The 26,724-nt window shown below is 44.6% G+C and overlaps 1 protein-coding gene across 1 annotated transcript in view; it reads left to right on the top strand.

Moving 5' to 3' along the window:
* CHST8 (carbohydrate sulfotransferase 8) overlaps window positions 1-26,724 on the top strand; it is a 317,845-nt gene that overhangs the window by 48,841 nt on the left and 242,280 nt on the right. Inside the window, exon 2 of the mRNA XM_087940402.1 lies at window positions 24,359-24,583. Coding sequence (XP_087796528.1) covers window positions 24,475-24,583 — 109 coding nt within the window. The 5' untranslated portion in view covers window positions 24,359-24,474. The remainder of the gene's footprint in view (window positions 1-24,358; window positions 24,584-26,724) is intronic.

The following is a 26,724-nucleotide window of genomic DNA, read 5'->3' as shown; positions in this document are numbered from 1 at the left end:
TTCCCAAGCTAGCAGAACTGGAGAATTCTGGTGCTGAAGTTCATATATTTTCAAGCTGCCACTGTGCTAATTTTTTCCTCATATAATCTTAGACCATTTTCCAACAGTCTTTCTCCTCTTACAAAATATAGAAAGGTGCTTGGGGGCCCGTTTTTAATTTATTTATTATAAATGGATTAGAAAAACAAGTGTGTTTGCTAGTATTTTTGCACGTATGTTCCTGCACTAGGTACTGCTTCCTTTATTCCACTTTTATAATGGTGGAAGTTTTCCAGAATATTTCCTTGGCAAGTGAAATAACCAACCTGGGAATTTCTTCAAACTCCCCTTCCTATCCCACTGTTGAAAAACAGGACCTAGAAAAAAGGAGTGAGCCTTGTGTAGTCAGCCTAATTAATTAAAGTGGGAAGGAGGTGGGGTCTATTTCAAGCATTTATTTGTATTTATTTCAGTAGTTTACGTGGCTGCCCAATTGAACCCATGTGACTCAGGGTGGCATGAAACAAAAAATGGGAAAAGTGGCACGGTCCCCCTCCCAGAGAATCCAGCTAGCTTGGTCAAGTGGTTGGTTTTGCTTCCTGGCTCCTGCATCCCCCGAGAAACGCACACTCTGCCCAGGGCATTTAAGGCTTTGTGGGTGGGTCAGAAAACTCGGGCTGGCAACTCGAAGGCCCAACCCCTTTACTTGCCTCCTCACCTATTTGAGAGCTTCTCCGCTCCATTGTGGTGGTGTGGTGGCCAGAATGCAGTACTGCAAACTACTTCTGCTGACTGCCGGCTGCCTGCAATTTGGCATTTCGAATCTCACTGGGCTCAAGGTTGACTCAGCCTTCTGTCCTTCTAAGGTGGGTGAAATGAGAACCGAGATTGTTGGGGGCAACAGGCCGACTCTGTCAACTGCTTAGAGGGGGCTGTAAAAGCACTGTGAATCAGTATATAAGTCTAAGTGCTATTGCCTTTTCCTCTTTCCTTCCTTCTTTCCATCTTCCCTTTCTCATTCTCCTTCCTGGTGGCACAGTGGTTAGAATGCAGTATTGCAGGCTAATTCTGCCAACTGCCAGTTGTTCAATCCTGACTGGCTCAAGGTTGACTCAGCCTTCCATCCTTCCAAGATGGGTAAAATGAGGACCCAGGTTGTTGGGGGCATCAGGCTGACTCTGTAAACCGCTTAGAGAGGGCTGGAAAGCACTGGGTGGCGGTATATAAGCCCAAGTGCTCCTGCTGTTGCTATTGTGGTCCTGACTTTGGAGAAGTCGGCTCACTTGGCAGGGGCCCATCCTCAGCTCGTAGCTCCAGTAGCAAAAACTCCTTCAAAATAGGTCAGCATCAAGACTTGAAGGAAGGGCAGAGTTATTTTTAGAAGACTTCTAAACTTCTCAGCTGTTGGCTGCCTGTCCTGTAACATTCATGGTCCGGAAGCAGTTCTGGCTGCAGTTTTGCCACAGAGCTGGCCTTAGTCAGAAAACCAACTTGTTGTCAACAGTGCATTGTACCTGTTACCTGGTGGCCTTAATGGAGGAAGGTGCTGGGTGTCAGGTGCACCAAAATAGCTCCAGGCAGATAAAGACCGCACACCTGGCCTCCATCTTGTGCATGCAGGCCTCTTTCTTTGCACTGCCCTTCCCTTGCTCCTCCTAATCTGCCCATGGCTGGAAGTCTGTAGAGTCGATGCGTGTGTCCCACATTTGCATGTGGTGGTGTGACTTTGCATCCCACGGCTAAGCCCACTATATGCAGAGTCACAAGCTCCTTGAGCACCCGAGGAGAAAGTAAATGTTTGGCTGCCTTTCTTCTTTGTCCTCCACCATTAATTAAAGCTTCTTTTTCCTCCTGGGTGACAATTAAACATCTGCAGGATGCAGAGATTTTTTTAGCACTGGGCAGGGAGAGAGAACTCTTTGCGCCTTGGTATAATTGCTTGGTTTTTAATGAGGGAGGGAGGGAGGCAGCGCACACACCCAGCACCTCCTGCGCCTGACGAATATCTGCCTCTCCCAGCCGTCACTTGCCGGGTTATTTGCATATCACTTCATCAAGTTAAAAAGGGTGTGAAAATGCCACACTCTTTTTCTATCCCTGTGCTAGGTTTTAATGAAGGATAAAGTTTCTCACTAATGACAGTCAGGAAATTAGTTTCAGATCCCTGAGGACTTGTGAAAGAGGTAGCAAGGATATCAAAAGGACAAAGAAAGGAAAGAAAGCATGAAACGGAAAGCCTCAGAAATTGGCTTTTGTCGTTGGCGATCCCAATTAGCTTGGTCTTTAATATGCAGCCAGGCATTTTTTAATCAGGTAGCTCAGCCGACTTCTCCAAAGTGGCCCTGACCAGTGATTTATCATAACAAGGGCTAGAATCAGTCTTCAGCTTTGCTAATTAAAAGACTACTGTATCATGTATTCTTCTCTTCTTGTGGTTTTGCTTCTGTACTGGTGATAAGGTTCATGAAACTCGGACAGGATAGAGACAGAGCTGGTTCAATGGCAGCTTCTCTAGTTTTCAGAAGGGAAGGAAGAGTTCATTTCAGGTTCGCTGGCAGCCTGTGCAGACGGCAGTGGAATCGGACAGTGGGGGAGAACGGGGACCAGTCCAGGAGTCTGGGGAGGACTCAGGTGAGGGTCCTGCATCCGATGCAGGGATGGGGCCAGGACCATCTGCGAGTAGGGTACTGCCTTTGGAGCCTCCGGAGCCTGGCAGCAGTGAGGCAGAGGACCCAGGGGAGCCTGTTCCCAGTGCGCGTGTGCGCAGAGCTGCTAGAAGGCGAGAGCAGCTGAAACAAAAGGGGCGCCTCAGGAGTAAGCCTTGGAGGTGATTGCCCCTCCCCTAAGGTATAAAAGTCAGGCCAAGATGATGAAACCTTTGCAGGAAGCAAAGTCATTCACTCTGTTCCGATTAAACCTCGAAGCTCTGTGTTAATTTGGGACTTTAGTTGTTGGCAGCCATTCAAAGGAGAGAAAGGTGGGTGCTTATCTCGAGGGACTGTTTGGGACTCATTATGGGCTGGGAATGAACATAATTACCAGCGTTGAAATAAAACAAGAGCTGTTTGGACTAAGCGTGTGCTTAATTACGGTCTCAGGAAGCCTCGGTCAAAACAGTGCTTGGCTAAAAGCAGAACTCCTTTGGTCACAACCATTTTTCCCCAGTCTGGGACCTGGCGTATGCCAGTTGATCTCCAGCGCCAGGAAAGGCTGGTTTAAACTCTTAAAAAGTGGGGCCCACCTGAATCCCAACTGTTCCTGGAAGGGAGCTTTGATGTTAACTAAGGTAGAGAGAACTGCACAGAAACAACCCCTGGGAGCCCAGAGGTTCTCCCAATCCTTCAAGGAGGCCCCTTTGGATAGCCTCTCTTATTCAGATGCAGACTAAATATTTGCGCAGCACTGAATAGGGCCCAGGAGGCAAAGGGCATAAGCACACTCCGGGGCTGTGTTGTGAGCAGCTGACCCAAGAGCCAAGCTTTGCATAAGGAATTGGGACTTAGTGGTTGTCTCTGTAATTGTCAGACCTGCCCCCGTCAGATCCCTTAGGAAAGAAAGACCCTCGACTCCACTGGTGTGAAGTGATCGGCTCTTGTACTAAAGGTTGTTGGCCACAGTAAAGTCAGGCTAGAAGTTTCCCATGCAAAATGTTACAAACTTTTCCCCTTCATCCTGGCCCTCTCCCCTTGACCAGTCCGTCCTCAGCCATTGGAGAGCTGCGTAAGTGTTTCAAGAACCGCTTAGAGGTTTGGGGCCATCCACCTTCCACGCTCAGGGAGCGCAACCTTGAAGACCGTCCCGGTCTGGTTCCGGCTTTTCTGGTCCTCCTCAAGATGTCATTCCGCCCCCCTCCTGTTTCCCATCACTACTCCATACATCTTTATTGATCGCTTGTCCCCCTCGTCCCCTCCCCCCTTAGCTTTTGATGGCAGGATCCTAGCAAGGCGCCAAGACGAAGATGGCAGAACTGACGTCTAAGTTTTTTTTCCCAAAATCAGCTTCCTCTTTGGCATTACGTTTGGACTTTATTTCTGTGGACCAAGTTATACATTATCCTGAGCTCAGCAGGGCTGGATCTGTTAGCACTTCACTGTCCAGAGGTCGTTCTGAACCAAACTAGGATCTCCCACCTGCTGTTTGTATTGGGAGGGAAGTTGGCATTTGAGCACCCGAGAGCTTGTTTTCCAGGGCAAACCCTAACCCTAGCTAGGGCAGAAGTGTTGCTGATGATAAGATCCAGTGGTGGCAGTCAAATTTATTTTACTACCGATTCTGTGGGCATGGTTTGGTGGGTGTGGCTTGGTGGGTGTGGCAGGGGAAGGATATACTGCAAAATTCCCATTTCCTCCCCACTAACCTGCTTTCCAGCTCCGTTCTCCTGTGCAGTGCAACCAAAGGAGACCCAGCCGATCAGCTGGGACTTGGTGGGAGGCAGGGAATAGATGGGGTTGGCAGGGCCAGTCAGAGGTAGGATTGGCCAGTTCTCCGAACGACTCAAAATTTTCGCTACCGGTTCTCCAGAACTGGTCTGAACTGGCTGAATACCCACCTCTGATAGGATCTCAGGAAAAGAAGATTCCAGTAAACATTTATCCATTTCATTTCTTTTCCCTAACTGCTGGTTAGGTATTCTTTGCTGGGTCTCTTAAATCTACTGAGCAGAGAAGACCATCTATCTGTTTTATATAGCCCTAAGCAAGGCATTGTTTGAACTTCTTCCAGCTGGTTCCCCGGGGATGTGTGAGTTCATTTCAACTCTCAAAATTCCCCAGTCAACAGAAATATTGTTGAGAATTTGCGGAGTTGAACTTGTTACAAAAAGGAGGCCTCCTGATTAGTTGGAGGACAACTTTCTCCCCATTCTTGAGATTTCTGGACATATCCTACAATTCTCAGCTAGCGCAGCCCTCTGGAAGCTGCCAAGCTGGATAAAATAGGATCTGTGTACACTTTCTTCCTTTTCTAAGACAAAGCTTGGCATGTCTAAAATGAGGGCCTTTCTGGAACCAGCCACGTGAAAAAATAGCCATGCCAAGCATGATTAGGCCCATGATCCAGTGGTGGTAGTCAAATCTTTTTACTACCGGTTCTGTGGGCATAGCTTGGTGGGCGTGGTGTGGCCTGGTAGGTGTGGTGTGGCTTGGTGGGCGTGGCTTGGTGGGCGTGGCAGGAGAAGGATACTGCAAAATCCCCATTCCCTCCCCACTAACCTGCTTTCCAGCTCCGTTCTCCTGTGCAGGGCAACCAAAGGAGACCCAGCTGATTAGCTGGGACTCAATAGGAGGCAGAGAAGAGATGGGGTTGGCGGGGACAGTCAGAGGTGGGATTTGCTGGTTCTCCGAACTACTCAAAATGTCCACTACCGGTTCTCCAGAACCAGTCAGGACTGGCTGAATCCCACCTCTGCCAGGATATGCTCCAGAGTGTGGGTGGTGAAGGGTTCCCAGGGAGCCCCAATTCCAAATTCTCTTGTTCTGTGAGATGCACAGGGGTCAGCAGGCAATTCTGTGGCCACCTCTTGCCTCTTCATGGGCCGCAGGACTCTGCTTGCTCCCAGGAGAACCCTGTGGAGCAGCTGGCAGCAGCTTCCATGGGAGCAGAATGTGGGTGTTGTAATGAAGGCAGCTTGAACACGGCTTCTCTAGGGACTGTTCTGTTCAGAAGAGAGGGTGCTCATGTCGTGTTCTTGGCCATAGAGCGGTTCCTGGTTTCCTATCCCGGATTTCAAAGACTATCCGAGCAACCAGGTTGCAGCAGTGAGTGGGAAAGCTGAGTTGTGCTGCTGGATAACAGTAATAATAATCAGAATAGAGCTGGAAGGGACCTCAGAGCTCTTCTAGTCCACCCCCCTGCTCAAGCACAAGACCTGTACCATTTCATGTCCAGTCTCTCCAATGATGGAGCACCTACAACTTCTGAAGGCAAAGCTGTTCCACTGGTCAATTGTCCTCACTGTTAGGAAGATTCAATTCCAGGTTGCTTCTCTCGTTGATTAGTTTCCATCCATTGTTTCTTCTCTTACCTTCTGGTGCTTTGGAGAATAATTTGACTCCCTCTTCCTTGTGGCAGCCCCTCAAATACTGGAATGCTGCTATCCAGTCACCCGCTAGTCCTTCTTTTCTCTAGACTAGCCAAACCCAATTCTTCATGTTTTAGTCTCCGGGCCTTTGATCGTCTTAGTTTCTCTTCTCTGCACTTTTTTCAAAGTCTCGACATCATTTTTGTAAGGCGGTGACCAAAAGTGGGTGCAGTATTCCAGGCGTGGCCTTACTAGGGTTCAACCAATCAGTCAATTGACTGAATTCAACCAATCAGCTCAATCAGTCACTTACAACATCTGAAGGCAAGTCTGGTTGATTGTCCTCACTATTAGGAAATGTATTTTTCATCCAGGTTGATCCATTGCTTCTTGTCTTGCCCTCTGGTGTTTTGGAGGATAATTAGACCCCATCTTCTTTATGGCAACCCCTGAGATATTGGAAGACTGCCATCATGTCCCCTCTGGTTCTTCTTTCCTCTAGACTTTCTTTCTTTAGACCTTGTTCTTTTATCCCTCTTATCAGAACTTTTCAAGCGGTTTTATATTCTGTAGGCTGGTTACGATCAGCCCAAAGGTGAGGTGCTGCTCCCTCACCAATTTCCTGCTGGAAAGAAATTAAGTGTACAAATCATCCTTCATCATAATTACAGTGGTGAGGCCAAGTAATTCATAAAAGAAGGAGGGATATATTGAGAGCCAATATTGTTTCAGTCTTAATCAATATTAATAATTGTTTGCTTTTTAAAAGTGCAGCGTGCAGCTGGAAAAGATATACTGAGATAAAGTCCTTAACCTGCCAAATTTTGTTATTATCCTTAAAGGCATCATAATTCTATGTCTGAGCTTTTCTTTAAAAGGAGACATCATTCGTTGTAGAAATTTATCTTTTATTTATTTCCAAAAAAAACGCCAGGCCCTGCTTTAATTATACATGAGCTAAAAAGGTCATCGACTATTTCATTAAAGTCAGAGCTGCAGAATTGAGGAGCTTCATGCAAATCATATTTATACAGCGGTTAGGCTGCTGCCAAGGTCTGCAACACCTTCGGCTGCTAAGAAAGGAAAGGTTACCGGCACGTTAGCAAAGGTTAATTCTAGAGTATTAAGGGGAAGGAGACCTTCTGCATTCCTGACAACAAATACAATATATAAATTTTTCAAAGGGGTTTTTGCAGGTCTCAGTGATGGGAGATATCTTTGATGAAAAAGTCTTTCCGGGAGAATACAGAAGAGTATGATATGGCTCAGATGCAGTATGTTGTTTGTGTTACAGGAACTGATTGTGTTTCAGACAAATAACACCAGGAGCGTGGAAGGAGAACGCTAAAGCCAATTAAGACTTCCCTGGCAAAAAAAAAAAAAGGAGAAAGTTGGCACTGGCACTGGGCTGGGCAGAGATGGCACGGGGGAGTGTAAACAGAGTCAAGATGGCAGCTATTACCACATGATGGAAACCACCCTGGAATAAAATGCAATGGAGTAGAATAGGAAGGGATCTTTAAGGTCTTCTAGTCCAGTCCCTGCTCAAGTAGGAGACCCTATACCAGGGGTCTTCAAACTTGACAGCTTTAAGGCTTGTGGACTTCAACTTCCAGAATTCCTCCTCCAGTCATGTTAGCTCAGGAATTCTGATACAAAAATTTACGCCACCAGATAAAGACTGAATGCAGAATGCAATTATCACATTAAACAAGAGGAAGACCTTCTACGCACCAATTCCACCCGCGCTTTCTACATTTTTTTAAACAACAAACTAAAAGACTCAAGGTCCATCCCACCCCTGATAGGACCTAATGGTAAAGACTGCAATGATGACACCATTAAAGCCAACCTCTTTAACACACTCTTTGGCTCAGTATTTGTAAACACAATGGATCATGTCCAGTATTTCCTAGTCGAACCACAGACAACTACAATGATCTAATACATATCGATTTTACAGAGGACAATGTTGAAAAAGCACTACGCAATCCAAAACCATCTCTATCCATTGGACCGGATGGAATATGTGCCTACTTCTTAAAAAAGCTATCCACTGCCAGAGCCGAACCTCTAAGCATAATCTTTGAAAAATCTTTCAGGACCAGCTCCTTGCCTAACCTATGGTCACAAGCCACGGTCATCCCCATCTTCAAAAAGGGAGACCCCAGCCTAGTTGAAAATTACAGACCAATCTCTTTATGCTGCATCACCTGTAAAGTCATGGAATCAATTATTAACCAATCCATTATCCTCCACTTAGAGACAAACAACTTACTCTCCAATAAACAATTTGGTTTCAGAAAAAAACTATCCTGCAATCTGCAACTCGTACACTGCAAAAACATATGGACTACACAATTCGATCAGGGCAAAGCAATAGACACAATCTACATAGACTTTTGTAAAGCCTTTGATTCAGTGGTACACGACAAACTACACCTTAAACTAAAATCTTATGGTATCTCTGGACACCTGCATAACTGGATAGAAGCATTCCTGTCAAACCGACAACAAATGGTCAAAATTGGGAACGTCCTATCAAATTCTGTACCTGCCAATAGTGGTGTCCCCCAAGGCAGTGTTCTAGGACCAACTCTCTTCATACTCTATATAAATGATCTCTGTGATCACATTAAGAGCAACTGTGTTCTCTTCACTGATGATGTAAAGCTATTCAACACCACAGACAATACTGCTACTCTTCAAAAAGACCTTGACTGGTCAAACAAATGGCAACTTCAAATCTCAACAAATAAATGCTCTGTCCTACATATTGGTAAAAAAAAATCAGAAAATAAAATACAGGCTGAATAGTCAAGATCTTGTTGATGATCCAAACTCTGTCAAGGATCTTGGAGTATTCATCTCTAATGATCTAAGTGCTAGAGCCCACTGTAACTACATCGCCAAAAAGGCATTAAGAGTTGTTAACCTAATATTACATAGCTTTTTCTCTGGTAATATTACACTACTAACTAGAGCATATAAAACACAGACAGTAGGCATGTTGGTGTGCTTATGCGTGCCCCCTACAGACCTCTTAGGAAAAGGGTGAGGTCAATAGTCTATAGTCTAAGGTTAAAATTTGGGGGCGGGGTTGGGGAAAAACCACAGTGTCAGGTAGAGAATTCCATACATTGACCAATCTGTTGCTGAAGTTGTATTTCCTGCAATCAAGTTTGGTGCAATTAACCTTGAGTTTGTATCTATTGTTTGCTCTAGTGTTGTTATGGTAGAAGCTGAAGTAGTCATTGACGGGTAGGACATTGCAATATATGATTTTATATACTATACTTAGATTGGACCGAAGGCGGTGTAGTTCTAGGTTTTCTAGGTCTAGAATTTCAAGTCTGGTGGCATAAGGTATTCTGCAATGAGTAGAAGAGTGGAGAACTCTTCTGGTGAAATATTTCTGGACTTTCTCAACTGTGTTAATATCAGATACGTAATGTTGGTTCCAGACTGATGAGCTGTATTCGAGTATTGATCTGGCAAATGTTTTGTATGCTCTAGTTATTAATGTGATATTACCAGAGAAAAAGCTACGTAGGATTAGGTTAACAACTCTTAATGCCTTGTTGGCTATGTAGTTACAGTGGGCTCTAGCACTTAAGTCATTTGAGATGAGTACTCCAAGATCCTTGACAGAGTTTGGATCATCAACAAGATCTTGACTATTTAGCCTGTATTTTATTTTCTGATTTTTTTTTACCAATATGTAGGACAGAGCATTATTTGTTGAGATTTGAAGTTGTTGAGATTTGAAGTATATTTAGTTATATATAGCTTATATGGTCATTTATTTTTATCTTATATCATTGTGTTCTCATGCTCTATTATTTCCAGGGAAGCTAAAAGGAAGAGCCAGTGTAATTTTGAAAGTTTAATTCTGGGACTTTTTATTTTATATTTATTCTATATCTGACAGATCGGAATGTATTGTGCAAATAATACCATTTTTCTTTATTCAGAGAACTCCTATGTAAAAAAATTTTCTATGGTATGAAAAATCTAATGAATATTAGCAAATCTAGGACAGAAGTGATTTTTCTGGCTAAAAATGTTAGCTGATTATTCTGCACCATCAGTTGACCTACAGCCCATAGAGGCAAAAGGCAAGAGATCAACTTCAGATGTGAAAACTTTTTAAATACCAGTTTAGACAAATGGCACCACACAAAGCCCGCTCTTTTGAACATGACTGAGCCTCTTTTGCTAATTTTCTTGGAATTTAACACAAATAAGAAAACAAATTACTTGGAGAACGTATTTAAAAGGACATATTTCAAAAAAAGCCAAAGCACAGGTCAAATTATTCTCCAAAGCCCCTGAAGGCAGAACAAGAAACAATGGATGGAAACTAATCAAGGAGAAAAGCAACTTGGAATTAAGGAGAAACTTCCTAACAGGGAGGACAATTGACCAGTGGAACAGAAGTTGCCTTCAGAAATTGTGGCTGCTCCATCCCTGGAGGTTTTTAAGAAGAGACTGGACAGCCATTTGTCTGAAACGACAGGGACTTGTGCTTGAGCAGGGGGTTGACTAGGACAGAGGTCTCCAACCTTAGCAACTTTAAGCCTGGAGGACTTCAACTCCCAGAACCCCCAGCCAGCAAAGTTGCTGAGGTTGGAGACCCCTGGACTAGAAGACCTCCAAAGGTTCCTTCCACCTCTGTTCTGATTGATTGATTGACTGTCCACAATGAGAGCCCAACAGTCTGTGATTCACTGTGAGATGGAGGTTAAATCCAGATTTCTCATGAATTAATGTATCTCTCTGTTTTTTCTCAGTTCCTCATTTTTTTTTTAATCCATTTGTAGTGGCGCCTTTCCAGACAACATATGAACATTATTTTTTCATCAAACTGAATGAAAACGCTGGGGAGGAGGGAAAGACATCTTGCAACATGCCGAAGAAATCATACTCGGTTACCTGCAGCCAATGTGTACGCGATTTATCCACTCTGTGTAGTGTTAAGTTCATTTGGATTCTCCTGCATCAAACTGCCAGCCAGGCTTCTTATTAACTCGTGGGTGGCTGATGTGTGAAAGGCAGAGTATGTTTCCAGAACTTCCTTTAATTAGAGGTTTCATGTTAACAGCTGAAATCAAGATTAGCAGGGAAGAACTCAGCTTGGAATAATGCATCAAAGTCAAGGCTCACCTTGACAAAAACAGGTGGAAGGCTCAGTCATTAAGGAGAAAATGTGTGCGTTTCTTTTCCCCGAGGCATTTTGACTTTTAAGATTAAGGAGAGAGCAAACGGCTTTGCAGGAATTAGATGAAAGTTGCTAAAAATTATATCACAATCTTCTTCTCTGCCACTTTCTTGGTGTTTCTTGTAAGGAATACCCTGCATAGAATCTGAAGGTAGTTGTGCTTGCAAAACTATCCCATGATAAATAGTGCTGTGCAAACTACTGTTGAGTTCACACTATGCTCAGTCATGGTTTTGTATACCTGCTTTATACGATAAACCCCAGTTGAAACACCAAAGGACAAATTTCAGACAGGCAGGATAATGACAACAACAACAGTAATTACAGCAGGTAATTCCATGACATTTACAGGACTCTGTACAAACCAACCCAGAAGTTCCCAGACTTTTATCAGTTCATGGTGTCACTAATGCCACATTAATTTGTTTCACAGCACTTCCTGGCTCACACAGTATCTCAGAGAGACACACAGACAGGTTAACGGAGTTGGAAGGGACTTTGTAGGTCATCTAGTCCAACCTCCCGCCCAAGCAGGAAATCTTTCTTCATTCAGGAGAAGGTTCAGACCACAAAGAGGTCTCTTCCAACTCTGGGGTTCTCTAGGTCACTTTATTACTGTATATATCATATTTTAACAGATTAACAGAGTTGGAAGGGACCTGGTAGATCATCTAATCCAACCCCCAGCCCAAACAGGAGACCCTACACCATTTCTGACAGGTGGCAGTCCAGTCTCTTCTTAAAAGCCTCCAGTGATGAAGCTCCCACAACTTTCTAAGGCAACCTCTGTTCCATGGGTTGATTGTTCTCTGTTAGCCAGTCTTCTGGACATTAGTAGACCCGAGATACAAATCCACAAACCAACATACAGAGATGTAGGTAGTCATTTATTTTGTATACGTAACTCACATCCCATCTGGCGGTAACGGTTTGAAATCTAAACTGGGTTAAGCGCTGGAAGCATTTGCCTTCCAGCGCAATTATAGCATTACCTCACCCTCCTAATTGCAGCTACCTCCTGCAGACCGTCCTACCCCAAATCCCCACATAACAAACATTCCCTAATATGGCTAATTAGGCTTTTATTCCCGTATCCTGCCACCACAGCCTATGACGCTCTGCATCGTATCTACCACCATCCGGTGAGAACCCTGCCATAACAAAGATCTGTCCCCTTCCTCCACTAAGCCTTCAGTGACGTCCTTGGGGAATCCCTTGTCCAGCCTCCATGTCCCAGGTATCAATGTGAGGCAGCATTGCGAGGCCACATTTGGGAGCCCCCATTCAGCCATCAATTGCCACTGATCGGGTTCGATGCTGAATGTTAGAGAGATCCAGGTGTAGAGCTCTACTGCTGACATTCTCAGTCTCACAGTTGCTCTCAAAGGTTTAAATAGCCTAAGGCAGGGGTGTCAAACTGGATTTCTTTGAGGGCCGGATCAGCCTTGTAGTTCTCCTTCACAGGCTGGGTGGGGGAGATGGGACGTACTCCTCCTGCAGCACCCCACCGGCCAAAATGGGGTGCGGGGGAGCCTCATGCATACGCACACACCCTGGCACCCTGTTTTGGCTGCCAGAGGCACTGTGGACCAGTCTTTTACTATTTCCAGGCCTGCCCCACAGGCCAGATTTAAGTACCCTGTGGGCTGAATCTAGCCCACGGGCCTTGAGTTTGACACCCGTTGCCTAAGGGATTCCTAGGAGTTGGTGACAGTTTACATGGCTTGGGAACTGTGAAACCAGCCTATTGCTTAGCTAAATCCTAATGTAGGAACCCAGTCACAGTCTCTTTACATGAGAAGGGCCGTACTGTGAGGCCCCTCTCAGTCTAATTCTGCTACCATTCCTACTCTGCCCCAGGGCCAGCCTCTCCCTCTCAGCCCAAGGTCCAGTTTCTCTCAGTGGTGGGACTCATCTCCAGGGGGTGGGGATGAGTCTGCCTACTGAGATGAGGTGGACCAGTTGCTTTCGTGGTGTGGAGACAATAACTTGGTCCTCAACACCAATAAGACCAAGGAGCTGATAGTGGACGATATAGGAGGAACAGATCAGACATCCAGCCCTTGCTTATCAATGGAGACCGAGGGGAGCAAGTGGGCAGTTTTAAGTTTCTGGGTGTTACCCTAAAAGAGGACCTGAGCTGGGGTGCTCACATTGCAGGTCAAAAGGGCCCAGCAGAGATTATATGACCTGAAACTTCTCAGGAAAAAACAACCGAATGAAAAACTGCTGGTGACCTTCTCCCGCTGCACCACAGAGAGCATTTTAACTTACTGCACCTGTGTATGGTTTGCCAATTGTACAGTGGCAGATAGGACAACACTCCAGAGGGTTAACAATAAGGGGTGAACCAGTGGTGGGATTCACAATATTTTACCACCAGTTCTGTGGGCATGGCTTGGTGGGCATGGCACAGGAAGAATACTGTAAAATCTCCATTCCCTACCCACTCCTGGGGGAAGGTTACTGCAAGATCCCCATTCCCACTAACCCGCTTTCCAGCTCCGTTCTCCTCAAGGCCTGTGGGCCAGATCTGGCCCATGGGGTGCTTAAATCTGGCCCATGGGGCTGTCCTGAAAATAACAAAGGGCCGGCCCTGCGGTGCCTCTGGCAGCCAAAACGGGGCGCACGGGCATGAATGAGGCTCCCCCGCACCCCATTTTGGCCAGCAGGGTGCTGCAGGATGTGTCTGTCCCATCTCCCAACCCCCTGGCCGACCTGTGGAGGAGAACTGCAATTCTGATCTGGCCCTCGAAGAAATTCAGTTTGACACCCCTGGTCTAGGGCCTCCTGCTTTAACAGGGAGTTGGACTAGAAGACCTCCAAGGTCCCTTCCAGCAGGGGTGGGATTCTACTGGTTCGGACTGGTTCTGTAGAACTGGTTGTTATGATTCTGCACTGGCCCCGCCCCTCTCCACCCTCCCCTCCCTGCCCAGTCCGTCCTTATTGTGCATGGGCGACATCGCTGACTGCATTCTCCCCCACCCAGCCACCCCTTAAGGTATTTCTTTCCCTCCCCTCCCAGCAGTCAGCTATTCTGATGATCAGCTGTGCTGGGGTTCCCCTCGCTGTCTTACTGCTTCGCCCAAGGGACTTCCGTGCAAAAAGGCCCCCCCTCCCCAGGAGGCTTCCCTGAGGCCCAGGAGGCCAATAAACAGAGCGCTGGTGGGGTGCTGCAAAAAAGATAAGAAAAAGAAGAAGCCACACCCACCCAATCACATGGCCACACCCACCTAGCCACACCCACCTAGCTATGCCCACAGAACCAGTAGTAGAAATATTTGCATCCCACCCCTGCCTTCCAGCTTTATTCGGATTGATTGATTGATCGATTAATTGATCGATTGACTGGAAGGCTCCCCACCTCCAGTCTTTCCTGCATGCATTTTTTTCTGGGAGGAAAATCTTCCGCTAAGGCTCTTGGTGGAATGGAAACATTCAGCCTCAGACCAGGTCTACCTCTCCGAGTCTGTTGGCAAAGAGTCCCATTCCCTTCGCATTTCCAAAAGGGAATCCGGTTACCTGCATCGCTTCTATTCCGATAGCAAAGAAAGCAAGACCAAATGGTTCCCCCATTTGCTATTTGCAGTCTTCCGAGGGAGCTCCTGGAAGATTTTCATCTGAGTAAAGAGCATTAAAAAAAAACTGCTTATGATAGTTTTTGGATCAAAAGTAGTATAAACTACCCATGGAGGACCTTCAAGCCTCGCTCATTAACTTGCTAATGGATGTAGCGTGATATTATGAAGATTAGCAGCTCGTGAGCCCTGCAGTAATTTGTACCTGGAAAACTTATAAGGAGAAATGGTTTTGACTGCAAAAGCTTAGTGCTTGTTTACTCAGCTCTGCTTATGATAGTCTTTGGCACGAGACAGAAATGAGGTCTTTGTGCAACTAGACGCAGGGGTCCCCAAACTTTAAGACTTGTGGACTTCAACTCCCCGAATTAAGGAGCATGTATAAGTGCACCATCGTGCCTACTGCCCCTGTCCTATTGTCCCCATTTACCTATTTCCTGTGTTCTTATACCTATGGTTATACCTAATATCTTGTAAGCGATTGACATAAATAAACAAACAAACAAACAATTCCTGAGCTAACATGACTGGAGGAGGAATTCTGGGAGTTGAAGTCCACAAGTCTTAAAGCTGTCAAGTTTGAAGACCCCTGGACTAATCAGTTTGTGTTTACACAATTTGCTAATTGTGTAAACTTCAAAACAACTCAGAACAACTCCTCTCACACACATACACACATACGCTCTACCCAAGTTTGCATGTGTGCACATGCAGGCACTATGCTTTTTCCTGACCTGGCTATGCATGTTGTAGCTACTCAGTCATAATGCTGCCTGTTTTGGGAAATCAATGATGGCTTAAGTTGGCTTCTGGCTTGGCTTTGGGATTGCAGGAGTCTGGGGGCTTAATAGACTGATTAGCTCCAGGTGGATTTGGGCTTTAAATACATTCTCAGCTTGGACAGGTAGTTCTTGACTTGCAACAATTTCATTTAGTGACCGTTCGAAGTTATCACAGCACTGAAAAAAGTGATGTGACCTTTTTTTCACATGGTCATGCGATCAAAATTTGGACGCTTGACAACTAGAATAGAATAGAATGCTTTATTGGCCAAGTGTGTTTGGACACACAAGGAATTTGTCTTGGTGCAAATGCTCTCAGTGGACATAAAAGAAGAGATGCATTCATCAGAATCAAGAATCATTAGGTACAACACTTAATGATAGTCATAGAGTACAATAAGCAATCAAACCATACTAGGAACAGTCCATATAAATCGTAAGGATACAAGCGACAAAGTTACAGTCACAAGTGGAAGGGGATGGGTGATAAGGCGTGATGAGAAGAGGAATAGTAATAGTGCAGACTTTGCAAATAGTTGGACAGTGATATAGGGAGAAGTGGAGAAAGCACACAGCCTTGGGGGTGGTGTGGCTGTGCTGATTGTACAGGTATTGGATGTGATTCTGCCTAGCTTCACCTGCTGCTTCCTGTCTGTTAGGAAGCTTATGATTCATTTACAAGTGTGTTCAGGTATCGCTAGCTGGTTTAGTTTAGTTAGAAGAATGTCTGGAATGATGGTATTGAATGCTGAACTGAAGTCTACAAGGACCCTTGCATAGGTATTTGGAGATTCAAGGTGTTTTAGGACAGAGGTCTCCAACCTTGGCAACTTTAAGCCTGGCGGACTTCAACTCCCAGAATTCCCCAGCCAGCCAAAGCGGGCTGGAGAATTCTGGGAGTTAAAGTCCTCCAGGCTTAAAGTTGCCAAGGTTGGAGACCCCTGTTTTAGAATGTAGTGCAGAGCCATATTAATTAACAGCATCATCTGTCGATCTATTTGTTCGGTAGGCAAACTGCATGGGATCTAACAGCAGATCCGTGATGGTTTTCAGGTGGGACAGCACAAGCTTTTCAAAGGTCTTCATAACTACAGAGGTTAGAGCAAAACTGATGTGTAGTCATTCAGTTCCCCGATGGAGGGCTTCTTTGACACTGGGATGATAGCAGAGCGTTTGAACTGATCCATATCTTATGACAGTTGCAGAGTCCTGGGGTCATGTGATCGCTTTCTGCAAGCAAAGCCAATGGGGAAGTCAGATTCACTTAACAAGCGTGTTACTAACTTAACAATTGCTATGATTCACGTAACGTCTGTGGCCAGAAAGGCCGTAAAATGGGGCAGAACTCATTTAACAGCTGTCTCGCTTAGCAACAGAAACTCTGGGCTCAATTGGGGTCGTAAGTCAAAGACTACCTGTACTGTTGTTGTCCTGGTTATGATTTTTCCCTCCCCTGTTGTGGTTAAAATCATTTTGCAGACGAATGGGACTGTTTTAATAGACAAATTGAGACATAAGGAATGTGTCCTTGTAGCTCACAGCAGCCTGTGGTGAGTTTTATCAGAACATTCCCATAGCAACACCTGAATGTCAAGATGCAAATGTTTCTTTTAATAAAGACCATTGTTCTCTGTAGATAGCAGAAGGGCAGGAAGGATCCCGACGTCTAGTATCTTATTACTTATGAATGTGCATATGCACCCATAATTTTTCCGCTCCTTTCTGAAATGTATAATTTGAGGCAGGGGTGGGATTCAAATTTTTTAACAACCAGTTCTGTGGGCGTGGCTTAGTTGGTGGGTGTGGCTTGGTGGTCATGTGATTGGCTGGGTGTGGCCAACTCAACATCACTCACATCAAGGCACGCATCTCCTCAGCTGGCCTCTCATGACTGTGGGATGCTGCAACAGTCGTAAGTGTGAAAAATGGTCATAAGTCACTTTTTTCAGTGCCATTGTAACTTTGAATGGTCACTCCACATGAGCAAAGTACCAGCAAAAGAGGGGAAAAACCTCCAGAGAAGTTCCAGAGACAGGAAGTCTAGTCCTGCCAAGAATGCAATAAGGGTTAGCAGAGAGGCAGTTTCTGTAAGCAACACCAGAATGTTTCCTTCCTGCCTTCCTTACAGGATTAGGCCAGTAATTTCTTCTAACAACCGGTTCTCCGGACTGCTTAGAATGTTAACAACCGGTTCTAGAAAATAGGTGCAAACCTGTAGAATCCCACCCCTGATATGAGTGCATCTCTTTGTCTGCAGGGGTGTGTCTCCCACTATTTTTTGGAGGAGAATCAGAATAGAGCTGGGAGAGACCTTGGAGGTCTTCTTGTCCAGCCCCCTGCTCAAGCAGGAGACCCTATGCCATTTCAGACATGCTCTGTGTGGCTGTCCAGTCTCTTCTTAAAAACCTCCATTGTGAAGCACCCACAAGGTCTGAAGGCAACTTCTGTCCCACTGGTTAATTGTCCTCCCTGTTAGTAAGTTTCTCCTCAATTCCAGGTTGCTTCTCCCCTTGATTAGTTTCCATCCATTGTTTCTTGTCTTGCCTTCTTTGGTGCGTTGGAGAATAATTTGACCCCCTCCTCTTTCTGGCAGCCTCTCAAGTATTGGCATACTGCTATCCTGTCCCCCCTATTTCTTCTTCTTTTCTGTAGCCTAGATAAACAAAAATCCTGCAGCCGTTCTTCATATGTTTTAGTCTCCAGGCCTTCAATCATCTTAGTTGCTCTTCTTTGCACCTTTTTTCCAGAGTCTCAACATCTTTATTGTAATGTGGTGACCAAAACTGGATGCAGAGTCTCCTCCAGTGTGTACTTGACTGTTTATGTTTTATCCTGGTTTTGATTTTACACTGTTGCCCATAAGTAGCTGGAATATGTAGCCTGGAATGCACTACCTGACTCTGCTGTTACATCCTCAAACCCCCACTCCTTTAACCTCAGACTAACCACTATTGACCTCACCCCATTCCTAAGAGGTCTGTAAGGGGTGTGCATAAGTGTACAATCATGCCTACTGACCCTGTCCTATTGTCCCCATTTACTCGTACCTATTTTCTGTATTCTTGCTCATGTTTATACTTATACCTATTAGCTTGTAAGCGATTGACAAATCAAATAAATAAAATAAATAGCTAAGCTCTGTTGCTTTCTTGAGGTGTTGGCTGTGCAACCCTTGGAAGACCTGGTGCCCCTCACTCACGCGGGGTCAAATAATGGCTCAGACATGTAAGAAACCATCTGTGATGACTCGGAGTGTAACACAAATGTAACAAAATCCAAAACATAAATAAATGTCCTTTAATGCCTCCAACTTGGCCCCAATGTTCAATAATTCTCAGTTGGAGATAAAATGTACTCAGAAATAGTCTTCAAAGGAAAGCAATACAGTCCAAACTTAATGAGCAGATAGAGGCGAAATAAAAAACCAAAACAAACTACAATGAAGGAAATTGCACAACGGACCAGGATAAGTAATTACCAAATTCAAGGAGCTAACAAGCAGGAGTGGGATTCTCCCACTTCGGACCAGTTCTATAGAACCGGTTGTTATGATTCTGCACAGTTTGGAGAACCGGCAAATCATGCCCCTGGCTGGCCCCGCCCCTCTGTGCCCCTCCCTCCCCCCCCAGTCAGTCCTTATCACACATGCGCGACATCGCTGACTGTGTTCTCCACTGCCCAGTCACTCCTTAAGGTATTTCTTTTTCCCTCCCTCCCAACGATCAGCTTTTCTGATGATCAGCTGTGCTGGGATCCCCCTCTCTGTCTTACTACTTCACCCAAGAGGCTTCCTTGAGGCCAAGGAGGCCCCAAAACAGAGCGTGGGGGGTGGTGTTGAGAGTCTCCCCCAGGCTCCATTTTTTGCCTTCCTGGGCCCCAGGGAAGCCTTCTGGGAGCAAAACGTTCCCCCCAGGAGGCTTCCTGCAAAAGGGGGGTGCTGCTCCAAAAAAGAAGCAGCCACGCCCACCCAATCCATGCTCACCTAGTCACGCCCACAGAACCAGTTGTTAAAATTTTTTTAATTCCACCCCTGATAACAAGGCACAGTCTGTTGGAAGGACGCCAACCAAGATAACTTCAGCCCAAAATAACACACGCTTTACTTCTCTGTTGTAATCATCTCTCTTATATACTAGTCTCCCCAGCTGCAACCAATGTGGAGGATCATGGCCGCTTCCTCTCTCGTAAGCCAAGTTGCTTCCTTCTCCATTCCTCCCTGCGTGCCCTAGGATGGAGGGGGGAATGGGCCTGGTTCTTCCTCTGACTGCCCAGCTGGCCTCAGCCCCTCCCCAGCCTCCTCCACCACCTCTGGAGCCACACTCCCACTCCCTGTCCACTGTTCCTCCTCTCCCTCAGAGTCCAACTCTAACAAGGGCATGGCACCGTCTAAGCATTTATGTCTGTGTAATACCTGTACTCTGCTTTATATAAGCCCTTTTTCAAGGCTTAGAGTTGACTTGGGGATGCTCATTCATGCCCATTCTTCAAAGAATCAGGATAGAGACTCTACTCACGCTTTCAAATTTGTTGTGAGAGACAATTTTCAAGAATGCCATGAACCTTCTTAGAAAACAAAGGGTTCACACAACACATTAATCCAGAGCTTTGCTGCATCTTTGGATAGAGAATACAATACAAAACAGAATCTTGTGCATGGTCGTTTTATGTAATACAGATCAAATAGTTAATGTAATGTTTTTCCAGTTGTGACTGTGAGATTATGGACATTGAGAAAAAAGTAAGAATTCTGCCTCTGAATTCTGAATCTGGAGAGAGAGTGGCTAAGCGTATCATATAGACTATAAAAGCCCTCTTGAACCAAATAAAGGTTGAGATTTCCCTGGAGAAAACAGAAAGCTACATTTGAAATCATGAAATGAAAACAGATGATGGAGTAGAAGAAATTACTATGTTTGGTTAGAAGATGTAGAAGATGGGGGAAGGCAATGGGTAGATGGGATTTTAAAACAGAACTAGAATGTTTTTTGTAGTCTACATGTTTGAGATGGCAAGTATTTGTGTCACTGAACCTGGGGATATTTGAATCTTTAGACCTGAGGTCAACTGGGTTTGTCAGTTCCTCTCACTCTGTCCTAGGAAGAAGGGTGGGACAAGCCACTTTTGATATCTGCAAAGACTTGTCCCATTGTCACCAGGAGACAAGATTGACTTGACTTGAAGGATGTCAGGCTAAGACTAAGTGTAAGAACAACTTATAACAATTCAGATAGTTCATTTCTTTAATTTTGCACACCATATAGGCTGAATCATGCCAGGCTGCTCTCATCCTATCGGATATACCCTGTGAGATTCTAGGAGTGGTTATTCTAAGTCTCTTGCCCTGTTTCCAGTCCAACTATTTCCCATGTTGTCGCTCGCCTCACCCTCCTCCTTGGAATGAATTTCCTTATTCCTGGGAAACCAGGCTGTGATCCATCACACCAGCTGTCTCTCTGAAGGCACCATATCACGCACTGTCTCCTTAACATTGTGGAGATTGAAATCTATTCTCATACCTACCATTCAGTCGTCATTGAACAAAACAGAAAACTGTCCTTGGGCAACGGGCCGGGTCTTGTTAGTTGTTGTGTGTTGTATAGGACACTGTGGAAAAAAACCCCACAACAATCCTTGTGGAGAGCATAGAAGCCTAGAGGCTGAGGAGTGAGGAGTGAGGAGGAAAAATGGCTTGGCTCACCTTTCATCTTAAACCCTTTGGATGAGAGGTCTCCAAACTTGGCAACTTTAAGACTTGTGGACTTCAACTCCCAGAGTTCTCCACTGGCTGGAGAACTCTGGGAGTTGAAGTCCACAAGTCTTAAAGTTGTCAAATTTGAGGACCCCTGCTTTAGATTACAGAGGTGGGAAACCATGGTTCCTTTATGACTTGTGGACTTCAACTCCCAGAATTCCTGACCCAGCATACTAGCTGGCTCAGGAATTCTGGGAGTTGAAGTCCACAAGTCATAAAGGAACCACGGTTTCCCACCTCTGCTTTAGAATAATGGTTCCCAAACTTCTCAACTTTTAAGATGTTCGGCCTTCAACTCCCAGAATTCCCCAGCCACCCAGCCACCCATCTTAGTTGACAACACTGAGGAATTGTGCTTTAGCTATGTCCTCTGGTCCCTCTTTGTAGAGCTGTACTTCTTCTCCATAACATTCATCCTGTTGGTTGATCCTTTTCTAATTTCTGGGTTGTCTTGTGTAGATTGGAGAGGAAGGGAGAGCAGGAGCTCCCAGGAGGAAATCTGTATAGTCCCATGTCCTGCCCCGGGGGTCTGATTAACGTTGCGGGGGTTGCAGGGCAACTCCAGACAAGGAATAATGGATGGAAACTGAACAAGGAAATATTTAACCTAGAAATAAGCAGGAATTTTCTGACATCGAGAAGAATCAATCAATGGAACAGAAGTTGCCCTCAGAAGTTGTGGGAACATCATCACTTGAGACTTTCAAGAAGAGATTGGACTGCCATCCGTCAGAAGTGGTGTAGGGTCTTCTGCTTGGGAAGGGGGTTGAACTAGATGACCTACAAGGTCCCTTCCAACTCCGATTATCTGTTAGGCAGTGGATCTCCTGAAACATGCCTAACATTGCCCCTGTAAATATGCTTTCTTGGGTAAACTTAAGCCAACTTAAGCCAATCATCCTCTGCAGAATTTTATTTCTGATAATAATTTTTTTTCTCCTGTGAAACTGCAGTGGGCTTTAGAAAGGGCCCTGAGGAAGAGACGCAACCAAAATAATGCTCAGATACAAAATATTGAGTTGGAGGCAGAAATATAATCTGAGAACCATCTCAAGGGTCTCCTAGAGGTAAAAGGATTCATAGCTTTGGGTTTCCTAGTCTGGCCTACCTGAAAGATCTGATAGAAACTGCCTGTGAGGATGGAGCGGAGCCCAACCACACAACATGAAGGAATTTGCGTCCAAAACAGCCTTTAAGGCGGGCAACTTGTTTGCGGGATATGAAACTTTGGAAACAAATGTTTCTCTTTGCAAGGGGGATTTCCAGTTTTTTTAAAAAATATATGTAGCCGTGCATCCTGTTATCTGAAAATTATAACACCTAAGTGCAATGTGTTAATTAAAACAATAACCAAGAAGCATCCCAATACTTTTGGGCATTAATGTATGCTATCAGGCATAATTTCCTTTTCTTTTGAAAGAAAAACTTATTCTTGGTCTTAAAGCATACAAAATACCATTGCATGTTCAATTTCCAGAAAACATAATAAAATAGAATCTCAGTAATACCTTTTTAGAATGACCTATTCCCTGAGCAAATCATGCATAACTCTTTAATGTGGCCAACAAGAACAATAAAGTGACAATAATTAAATAACTTTATTTATTATACAAATGAGTTGTCAATTTTGAAACACCGCATAGGGTATTTCCTCTTTTATTGCCCCTTTAAACAGCGCAAAAACCCATTTTTTAAAAAAGTGTTTGATTCATTTAGCATTTGCAGCGACCTGAGACTAGAAAAGGTCCTGGTTGATACCACTGAGTTTTCTTCCTGATTCTCTGGGAAAAGAGTCTCTTGGTTCCCCCATTTTTAGCAGCCAGGATCTTTTAACAGAAGGTTTGGCCAGGGAAGGAGGCTGTTCCTGCCTGCTGGAAAGTCACAGATATGACATTGGAAAAATGGTGGCATTAAGCAGGGATAAGGAACCTTTTATGACTTGTGGACTTCAACACCCAGAATTCCTGAGCCAGCCCCCCTCCCTCTTTTTTATTTTATTTTGGTGAAGATGCTGTGGGAAGAAATATCCATCAGGTTCAGTTCCAAGCCAGGAAAAAGACACTGGAAACATGGAGGCTGATTGGAAAGATGGTTTATTAATGAAGCAGAACCATCAAGCACATGTGATTCTGGTGCATCTGACCATGTGGAGTTGAGAGTGAGGGGCTTTTATACCTTCTCCTTGAGCTTCCTGTTCCTGTGCAAGAACATGTATTCTATTGGCTGTTGTCAGACTCCCATGGGGCCATGTAGGGGTTATGTAGGGGTCATAGCTGGCTCTATAGGCAAAGTCCAAATCCTAGGTGTTTTTCTGAGCTAAGTTTGGCTGAAGTTTCTGAGGGTGAAGCAGTGAAGGGGGCTTAAAGGATCCTGGGTAATTCCTATTGTGGCTTAATGGCTTTTTCCTGTGTTGGATCTTGGGTGAGAGTAATTGCTTACGAATAGAGCTGTCTAGATACTTGGCTTCTTTCAAAAAACTCATTATCTTTTAAGTGCTGGCATCTGCTGAGGGCTATTAAGAAAAGGAGGGCCTGCTTGCTCCCTCTAAAAAAAACATGGTTCTCCATTTCTCATCCAGGGCTTTTTCCTCTTTTTTATAACAAGTGAGAATGAACTGCATGATGGCTTTGCTTTTTTTTAAAAAAAAATGCTAATTCCAAATATTTATTTTTAAATCCATTGCACTTAGCAGAATGTGGATTGTTCTATCTCTCCTAACTTCAGGATTCATGTTGTCTTTTGAGGCACAGCCTCCCCAAAGCAGTTTACAAGGCACAACATCTTAAACAAGAATTTAACAAGCTAAAATAGCATCCTAAAATATTTTGAATAACAGATGCAGCGAGCATGTTAAAATACAGATGGACGTCCGTTCCCTGGAACAAATCTCCACATGGAGTGTTTTGCTGTTTCATATTCTTGGTTGCTAGGCCCAAGGAGGGGTGGGAGGAGAGAAGAGGCAAGCTATAGGAAGTTTATTAGAGATGCACAATATTTAGTAGCCGCTCACTGCTTTCTTTCTACCAGGTAGCCCTTGAACCAGGAAGCCAACTGAGATGCTGACCTCAACTGAAGCTTTGGGGATCAAAGCGGAGGCCTTTTCTTCTTTCGGTGGGCTTAAACTGGATTGATAGAGGACTTCAATGATGAAGCTGACCTGCATGTTTTCCTTCATCCTTCTGTTCGGAGCAGCTGGGCTTCTCATTTTCATCCATCTGCAGGATCCAGAAGTTGTACACCAGCAGGCCCCAGGTTAGTTCCTCAGATTCTGCTTTTCACACTGTTTTTACCAAATATTTTTTTTTTAAAAAAAATAACACTTATGGGAAAGAATGTCCTTGAAGATCTTCTGTAATTCAGATAAATGGCAAGGTGTATATTATTAGTTGAAGAAAAGTTGTGGCAAACTCTTGAAAGATTCTTGAACGGTAAGGTTTATTCCTTTTCTGCAAACTATGCAGTGCACTGTTGTTCCCAAGCAAGAGTTACAACCTTTTGGTTCAATGATGAAAAGTATTGTCAACGTGGATGGCTTGTCAGTTCAACAAACAGTATTTTCCTGCGCTGTCTGTTCTGAGATAATATATCTAGCACTCAAGGGGAAACCTGGCCGACAGCAGTTTCTCAACCAAAATGGAATCACCCCAGAATCTCATGTGAAAGAAAAGTGCATTTTCTCATATACCAAAGAAAGACAAGTCAGAAAAATACTATCCTTGAAATTGTGTTCTAATTAATAGTGAGAAAATACATCTGTAGCCTTCCACTTAGGAATTAATGCCAAGAGTGTTATCAGTCGCGTATATCACCAAAATGCACCTACATTCTACTTTCACTAATCTGGTGTTCTTGAGTTTCTTTGCATCTGTGGTTCCTATAATCCTCAGATTGGCTAGGATTGCCACATATTGAAATCCCAACAGATCGAGTGGTTCCCAAATTGAGGAAGGTTGAAGTATACAGAGAGGACCTGCCACATTTGGTTTAAGTGGTCTGGAGGGGATTCCTTAGCTTTGTTTGGGAACTGATCTTCCCTTTCAAGTTGTTAAAAACAGTCTTTGGGGGTTTCATGAGGACTAGACTTTGCACTCTTGTCTAGGTTCGGATGAAAAACAGTGGAATACTTTTGACTGGTTTTTGAATGAGTGTCAGACTCTACTTCATTGAGGGCTGCATCAGGGTTGTGTTTGACACCAGAGGGGCAGGGGTGGGCATGCGTGGCCACCGTGGGCGTGGGTGTGGCCATCTCAACGTCACTCATGCCGGGGGCAACTGTGGTGGCCAAATGCTAAAATTCCTTCCTTCCTTCCTTCCTTCCTTCCTTCCTTCCTTCCTTCCTTCCTTCCTTCCTTTTCTTCTATTTCCTTCCCTCTTCATTCTCCTTTCTTATTCCTTTCCTTCTTTCTTTTTCCTTCTTTTTCCTTCCTTACTCTCTTCCCATCTTCCCTTCTTTTTCTTCGTCTTTCCTCTTTCCCTTTTCTCCTTTCCTGTCCCTTCTTGCACGCTCAAATGCAAAAGGGGAAACATTTCTCCTTTTGTTTTGTTTTTAGTTTGCTTCGATAGCCCTCTGCCAGCAAAAACAGGCCCACGCAAGGCCCTCCTGAGCTCCATTTATGCTGGCAGAGGCACCGTGGGCCAGTCCTTTATTGTTTCCAGGCCAGCCCTGCGGGCCAGATAGTTTGACATCCCTGGTTTATAGTATTTGTAGGTGTCTAATAAAAACTTTCCCCTTACCAAAATTGGTACTATTTGAACCAGTCACGCACAAGATTTCCCCATCAAATGTTACTTGGGTAGGGAAAATATTAATGGGAAGCAAATGCAGTTGATCCTTGGTAGCAACCAAGTCCCTCCTTGTGAAGCTGAAAAGCAGTTCCAGATCCCACCCTGGCATGTCTTGGAATGGCCTCTGGTTTTAGGTGCATTTCCACAAAAGTGCCACCATATGATACTCGCAAGGAGAAAAAAACCATACCTTTCCTGAGGAGAAAATAATCACCGTTAACATCGTCAGTCCAGCTAATTAGAAATAGTGCCATGTATTTTGTGTGTTTGTGGTGGACTAGAAGAAAACTCTTGCTTAACATGGTTGAGGAAAACAGAAAGGAAAAAGAGGTTGATTAGAGATTAATACATCTACCTCATATGTAAGCAGCCCAGGTTTGAATCCCAGAAGGGTATGGCTAGCTGATGAGAGCTAAATGGTTTGAAATAGATCTATGCTAGTCTCCCTTTATTTCTTTGCTGGTAAACATACATTCAACACAAAAAAATAGTTTGTCAGGAAAATGACTGCCTGCAAAGGCTCCTGGGTTGGGGTTGAAAGGCGAAAGTGGAAGCAGTAGGCTTCATCCCATAATTAGGTAGACCATGTTGCCCTGATAGACTGGTCT

This window comes from Pseudonaja textilis, chromosome 11 (genome assembly GCF_049901715.1).
Source record: "Pseudonaja textilis isolate UNSWEBS1 chromosome 11, rPseTex1.2, whole genome shotgun sequence".
NCBI lineage: Eukaryota > Metazoa > Chordata > Lepidosauria > Squamata > Elapidae > Pseudonaja > Pseudonaja textilis.
Note: the sequence above shows the minus strand (reverse complement) of the source record. Positions and strands in the feature narration are given on the sequence as shown.